Source organism: Aulostomus chinensis, chromosome 6 (assembly GCF_037954235.1).
Source record: "Aulostomus chinensis isolate RoL2024-O1b breed Wild chromosome 6, RoL_Achi_v1.0, whole genome shotgun sequence".
Classification (NCBI taxonomy): Eukaryota; Metazoa; Chordata; class Actinopteri; order Syngnathiformes; family Aulostomidae; genus Aulostomus; species Aulostomus chinensis.
Genome location: NC_141325.1, coordinates 26,538,655 through 26,545,888, shown reverse-complemented (window position 1 = coordinate 26,545,888; position 7,234 = coordinate 26,538,655). Strand labels below are relative to the sequence as shown.

Sequence of the window (7,234 nt, the reverse complement as noted above, 5' to 3'; positions counted from 1 at the left end):
ACATTTTTTTGTAAATCACATTATCGCCTGTTATATATTATATTTTGGACACTGTGTCAAACTGGGTTCAGTATTTACATTTTGCTCTTCTGGTTTATTTATGTCAATGATGAAAGGAGACGCATCCTACCACCATTCTTACCCTCCCTCCCTCCCTCCCTCCCTCCCAGTATCCATCTGTGATCATGCAAGAGTCAAAATAGGTGCAACCTCTTAGCTTACTTCAAAACACAAAAATTATCTTCAAAATAAGTAAATTTGAGTAAAAGAGGTATTGAAATTGAGTCATTTTCCATGTTTGAGGGAAGCAAATGTGTCTCAGAGGGGGAACGGTGCCTGTGTCTCTGTAACGCTGCCCAAGGCTCCTGTGCCCACACCTGCTGTGGTACTGTCCAAGTGTCCTTAGGGAGACTGTCCACACTGAGGGGGAGTGGAGGCGTCAGTGTTCAGTATCCCGCCGGATAGCCTCCTTTCCTGGGGTCAGACTCTGCACAAAGACGCTCTCCCTGCCGCACCACTGCCTGGACCACAGAGTCTGGAGTCCTCAGTAGCTGTGTTACGTGGTTCTTCTGGGCCAGACCCTCTAGGACGCTCTGCCATGGATGACATCACACACCTTTAATTCATGTTTGACTGTCAGTGCAAATGGCTCATAAATGTTGGCAAAGGTCATCGACTACTGAAGGAGCACACTGGTGCTTTATAATCTTTTATTTTACATAGGGAGCCCTTGAGTGGCCATAACAATATATTTGTAGCCACAATTCTATTAAGACAAGATTTGTGGGAACAAGTAATTTCTTGTGGCCACCAATCAATCTCTTTATGGGCAGTCCAGGGATCTGTATCACAGGGCTGGTCCACCTGCTTGGTGTCGTTCTCTTGCTAAGTTTTAATGGCTTGTTCTTTTCATTGGTGTGTTATTCATGGACATTGTTCAGCATGTCAATCTTACATAATTAATCCAAAAAGTGCATGCCTATCAAGTACCTATTGATAGGTGTCTTGCACTCACAAAGATGTTTTCTCACTACTGCATCACGTCTTTGTGCCCTCAAAATGCAGGAGGAGCCAGCCACGTATATTCAGCTTGAAGCTAGCGAGTTAGTGAGTCCCACTGGATACGACTGTGACTGTACTGCAGACCGGAAACTGCATAGTTATTTTGAAGTTAAATCAGAGTGTTTCAAATGTGGATGGTACCGCTGGATAAACAGAGTTCCTGATCTAATGGTTTTGAACAGTTTGGTTGGTAGCTATGGGGCGCCATTAGCTTCAAGCTGAAAAGATGCAGCTGGCTTATTTTGCATTCTGGAGTCAGACAGACGTGATGCAATAGTGAAGAAATGCCTTTGTGGTCTCAAGGCACCTGTTGGGGAGAACTTCAACGGTAAAACAGACTGTTTGGGTGAAGCATTAATAGTGAACAATAAAACAAAGACAAAATCCAACAGTCTGTGTTTGTATATAGAGATGCAGTCAACTAGAGTCCAGATAATGCACAAAAGGATCCCAGGTTTCTTCCTATTTACGATTACATCAAGTTACTGAACTTACGTTTCCTGCATTTTGAAAGATTCAGAAAGAATCTGAGAAACCGAGATGTTCTGACTTTCTACCAGCATCAGTTCTGAGAGAAATAAACCCACACATACAGACAGATTGCATGTGCGAACCCCACATGTTGCATCCACTGGCATCATCTGGGCACAATTATCCACTGCTGTGACCAAACATCTGTAGTTATCTGTTTAGTTCAAAGCACAGTACAGAAGATCAAAGTAGAGCCTCGCACATCATTCACCATCGGGCCTGTGGGTTGTATTTTAGTTCTTCAATTTGCTGTAAAATCCTTAAATTGGTAGAGGAAGGTAAAGCAGCATAATGCACACTTTATTCTTCAGAATTACTTCATTTTATTTTATTTATTAATTTATTTTTTCAACATATAATCCATGTTGTAGGGCTGCAAATGATAGGAAGCGCATTGCTGATCCATCAAGGCCAATATTTGGTTTAAGTGTTAGCATGAGTTTGAAGCTACATTACGGAGTGGGCGTGCAAATCCATCAGTCTGCTCTTCATTTTTCTTTATCAGAATAATCATTTTTAGCAATACTACATAAAAACGTGATTTGGGATCCCGTAGGTCGACGCACCTTTTCAAAGCCCTGCTCCACCACTGTCATATTTGGGTTGAGCTGGTTGTGCACGCGTGGCTCAGTCACAGCTTTCTTTAGGTCATAGTTGAAGAACAAGGAATTCAAGATGACCTGTAAGCAGAGACGTAAATATTTCAAGGTAAAAATGCATGACTGCAAGAGGGAGGTGCACGTGAAAGACTTACTAATGCAGTAGCTGTGGTGATTTTTGTGCCTCCAGATGCTCCTACAACCATTTTCACTCTGTTTTCTTTGTCAAAGATGATTGTAGGACACATGGAAGATAGAGGCCGCTTTCCTGCAACAGATAAACAGAATGTGCCAAGAACTTCTTACATGTTTAATTTGCTTTTAGCTTTGTGATGGATAAACCATAGCTCGGTGGGGACATCCCCTCCTCACCTAAGAAAGGTCAAGTAACATCTTGTGATAACTTTGGAAAACAGAACAATCTGTCAAGACCGACATTGGAAAAAAGGTTACGACCAAAAAGTTGCCGTAAAATCTGGTTTGATCATATAGATCAGTCACACCCGGTTGGACGAACAAACTTGTTTTTATGGCAACTTCTTGGTCTTAACTTGTGCACCAATGTCAGTGTTAATGGATTGTTCTGTTTTCCAAAGTTATCACAAGATGTTACTTGACCCCTCCTCACGGAAGAAAGGTCAAGTCACACCTTGTGATAACTTTGGAAAACAGAAAAATCCATTAACACTGACATTGGCAAAAAGGTTACGACCACAAAGTTGCTGTAAAAAACAAGTTTGATCGTACAGATCAGTCACACCTGGTTGGATGAAGTTGTTGGGCGAGGGAGGGATTCCAAACCCATTGGTCATGTGCGGGGAGCTGAAATCATCCATTTCATCGTTAAAAATGATTCCAGTGGACCGAGACATGACTTTGGATCCAAAGCTGGGAGAACAAAAGAGCTTTTTTTCAACAAAAATTCAATAATAATCAGCAACGTCCTTCACTATATTCTGAGAGAAAGGCTATTTTTAAAAACTTCATGAGTGTGGGGCACCAAAGCTTTCTAGAAGACATTGTCAGAAATCTAACTGCTCTTATTACATCAAGCTGGGAAGGAACCTTACTATAGATTAATGGTGCTGGTGGCCGCCACTGCACTTCCATCCTCAGCAATGACCGACAGGTGAGCTGTCCCATGGTTGTCGGGCACAAAATAGTCTGGCTCATAGTAGCTGTCTGGGTGGGTGGTGTCATCTGTAATTTTACTCCTTATGCCATCAGCAAAGTAGTCAGAGGTCATGTTTTGGATGAGCTAATGAGGAGGTCACAAGTCAACAACAAGACAGTTTGTCAAGAACATCGTACACAATTAGATCAGCATGTGATCACAATATTCACTTGATATCACCTCATCCCTTTCTCTCTAAATCAGGTGTCTCTGAGGAACTTTGACTGTTACTCTCTGAACATTGAATATATGATTCCCCTATTTTGGTGGTCAAAGGTCAAAGGTCACTGCGACAGTCACACATCACTGTAGCGTACAACTTTAATGTAATATTTGTAGTTTGGTTATGTTGTGCCACGCCGCAACTGTCCCCCATCTAGCCACCCCTATGAAACTATTCTGGAGGCACCAGTCAGTAGTTTGATGGTTACTTACATCTGTAATATTGAGATATCGCGGATCCCCAAGTCTGCTCCTCTTGGCATAAGCGAAACGGAAAGCCTCTACAATGCGATGATATGTTAGGGTCTTTTTCTCAGCTGTTGAGACACTTGTGTCTGAGAAGTTGTACCCTACAAAACATTCACAGGAGGAGAAAATGTCTGGATTGTAGGAAGAATCACAATTCTTTTGGGTAAGTAGTTAATGAGTCTTCTCCATCAATATGCTAAAAGCCCATTTCAGACTAATTTCAGCTCTGGCAGGCCATTAAACTCTATTCTCAAGTCAAATAACAATGGGAAACCTTCTTCCTGGGATGGGTAACAACACATTCTTTTTTATTCTTACATGAACATATGAAATCTTATCATTTGAATTAATATGCCACGATATTTATTAAGGCCCGACTCGAGATTGTGGGCGTGAACAGATGGTATGTTGATGGTTAATTAAATTTGGCATCAGGACTGTGCAGCAGCTCTGTTTTCTGCATGCAAAACAGTCATAGAAATATTCCAGGGACGACCTGGGGAAACCTGACATCCTTTCTTCCGCATGGCTGCGCAGGCTCTCGGCCAGATTGTTGCTCACCATCCACTATGTTGAGAATGAGTGCCAGCACCGGGCCACTCGAGGGGGCGTCCGGGACATGCATGGTGTATTCCCCAACGTTCAGCTTCAGGGGGTTTTCATTCAGCACCGGCTGATACTCCAGCAAATCATCCAAGGTTATAATCCCACCTGGAACATTGATAGAGGTGTCATAAAGGGAGTGTAATGCAAGAAAGAGAAGTTGTGTTGATTGCCACGTATTAGGGTGTTTTCTTGACAGTCTCTGTTGTAATATTTATAGACATAAATGACTAATAAAGAGGACCTGCTGCCTGGATGTCCTCAACGATGCTCTGTGCCATTGAGCCATTGTAGAAGACATCAGGCCCCTCCTCTGCTATCCTCTGGTACGTGTCAGCCAGCTTTGGAAATCTTACAATATCATTTTCCTTGAGGATATTTTTTTGAGAATCACAAAAAACCTCACTGAAAGATGAGAAGAAAACAACAACAACAAAAAGTTTACTTGTTAAGTCTTTGACAAAAATGAAATCTCATAATGCTTTGCAGTACACTACAGTTATCACTGGAGGGTTTTTAGACCAAGAACAATTTTAAATACGGAGAGTTTAAATGAAGTATTTGAAACATTGAGATGTAGTTCTGCATTTGCAGATACTGTTTACAGTGTGTCCAATGTAAACTGAGCTTAGTTTAGCATTACAATGACAACCAGCGTGTCCAAATGAAGGATTAAAATCGACTGGTGCTTCGAGCGTTCATTATCAACATGTTTTATTTTGTTTGTTCAAGTCATACAGTGAATACAGAAAAAGAAAGTAAATCCTCATCGCTTGAGTGCCAAAGAAATTACCTTGCAAAATATAACCACACTAGTTATTTCTTGTCTTAAAAAAAACAAAACAAAGTGCTTCTTTTCCATATAGCTTAGTCAAGCTATTCCACAAATCTCTGTTGTGTCTAATATTTGTGCTCAGTGCTTGAAGAGGGCCAGCACTCATACATTTTTTTGTTTGGCACATTGTGACTGTGTTTTACATATTTTTACATTTCTCAAGCTGCTCTCTATAAACTGCAAGATGACAGGTAAGTTAACTAAAAACTGGCTGTTGATCTTTCCTGCTGTTACTCTGAATATTGTTATGAGCTGTGGCAGCTGTAGATGGTGTTTCATTAAAAAGAGATAATGATAATACACGCTAGCGTGCGGTAGCATTCGCAGCAGCTGTCTTCCTGATTTGCATTTGGTACTTGTTCTGGTTGAAGCTTTGTTGTGACATGTTATCTTTGTGCCAGCATTATTATGTAACAATAATGTTACCTTAGCTGATATCTGATATATTTTTAAAGAAAGACAATAGCTAGAAGTATAAAAGCACAGATATTGCTATATTTATATTATCCCAAGTCTAACATACTGTAATAGTATTTGTATTATCAATTATATTATGTATAATTATTTCTATACATGATAAATTATTAGTTTCAAAAATTCTCTTTTAGTTCAAGTGAACATCAGCTTATCTCCTAATATCTTCCATTCAGTATCGAGTGTAATACTTTGACTTGTTGATAACAGCAAGTTCCGTCACTTCTGTACTTCTCCACCTCAAATGCTGCTTGTGCTTGAATCTCCACAGTTATATTTCGGCTACCAACTTCAAAAACCGGACAAAAAGCAGCGGCTAATGTTGCCACCGCTGCTGTCGTCTAGCCTCTATCTTTGGCTTCATCCTCACCACATGTTGGCATCTCCTTGAATGGAATCTTTGCTTTTGAAGAGAGCATGAGCTAAGGCTTTGCCGATAGGGAAGCCGTCACGAGCCAAGGTAATGCTAGGCTCAAACAGCTCCTTCCATGGAAGTCTGCCATGCCTCTTGTGTGCCATCTCATAACCACGAATCTCCCCAGGAATGGCTATGGACAATCCACCTGTCGGGCAGAAACAGCTGTTCTGGTGTTTTGAATATCATAAGCTTTCTGGCTGTGTAGGAACAGCATATAATGTGAAAGCAAGACACTGCGACACATCTACTGATACAGTCTACTTCACATACTGATTACATCGTTGTATAACCAGCATCGAAAGGTGGAGGGACAATAAAGCAGCTGAAAGGAGCTCAGTGGTTAGTTTTGAGGCTAGAATACTGATGCTCTATCCCCCCAGCTTCAATAGAACTGCTGTTAGGGTAGCTTAGGGTAGAAGTCAGATCAGAATTCAGTGACACTCTCTCTCCCTCTTCACTGTGCCTAGGAAAATAGTCCAACAGCTTGAAACTAATTGTTACCTGTACGAGAAAGCTTGGTATTGTTGCCAAACATGTCCTCAGTGGCGTTCATGGGTGCCGTCTCCCTTGCGTCTATGGTTTCCACCCTCCCTGTGAAGAAGAAAATGCAGACAGATAGATGAGGGTATTTTGCTCTGTTAACTGTCTTAAGAAGTTGTAAATAACAATGTAGACCCACCTGTGGAAGCATTATAGATGACAAAGAAGAGCCCTCCTCCAATGCCCATGCTGTGTGCATTCAAAAGGCCAACACACAGCAAGGCTGCAATGGAGGCGTCCACAGCAGAACCGTTTCTCTTCAAAATGTCCCTAAAAACATTCAGCGAAGGCTCTTATGCAAATGCAGACAAACAGAATTGGATTGCCAAATTCTGGAAACAAAGGTTTTCTTGCCTTCCAACTTCTGAACACTTTCCAGCATCAGCAGCCACAGCAGCCCTTGAGTAGAAGTGGTCTGAGGGGAGAGGGGTGTTTTTCTTCCCGAGGCCCATGAACACCCCAAGGAACAGGCTCACTACAGCCACCAGAAGGACCACCAGACCAGCAATCAGGGACTTCCCAACCAT

General features: G+C 41.7%; 1 protein-coding gene across 2 annotated transcripts; it reads right to left on the bottom strand.

Moving 5' to 3' along the window:
• Positions 1-183: 183 nt before the first annotated feature.
• ggt1a (gamma-glutamyltransferase 1a) lies at positions 184-7,234 on the bottom strand. 2 transcript variants are annotated; one of them, XM_086207230.1, is made up of 12 exons: positions 7,062-7,234; positions 6,843-6,977; positions 6,669-6,754; positions 6,120-6,312; positions 4,685-4,845; positions 4,399-4,548; positions 3,802-3,938; positions 3,263-3,450; positions 2,953-3,080; positions 2,348-2,460; positions 2,160-2,273; positions 184-593 (listed from the first exon to the last, which is right to left on the bottom strand). In XM_086207230.1, exons 1-12 carry the CDS (start codon positions 7,232-7,234, stop codon positions 447-449), a joined length of 1,725 nt encoding a protein of 574 aa, XP_086063356.1. In that variant the 3' UTR covers positions 184-446. The 2 variants fall into 2 exon arrangements, with proteins under 2 accessions (XP_086063356.1, XP_086063355.1); XM_086207229.1 differs by having other exon boundaries at positions 6,669-6,758; positions 6,847-6,977.

Coding starts and splice junctions, on each gene's coding strand:
- ggt1a (XM_086207230.1), bottom strand. CDS start 7,234: ATGGTTGGGAAGTCCCTGATTGCTGGTCTGGTGGTCCTTCTGGTGGCT. Junction 6,978..7,061: donor AAGTGTTCAGAAGTTGGAAG/GCAAGAAAACCT, acceptor GAATGTTTTTAG/GGACATTTTGAAGAGAAACG. Junction 4,846..6,119: donor CAAGGAGATGCCAACATGTG/GTGAGGATGAAG, acceptor CTCATCTTTCAG/TGAGGTTTTTTGTGATTCTC.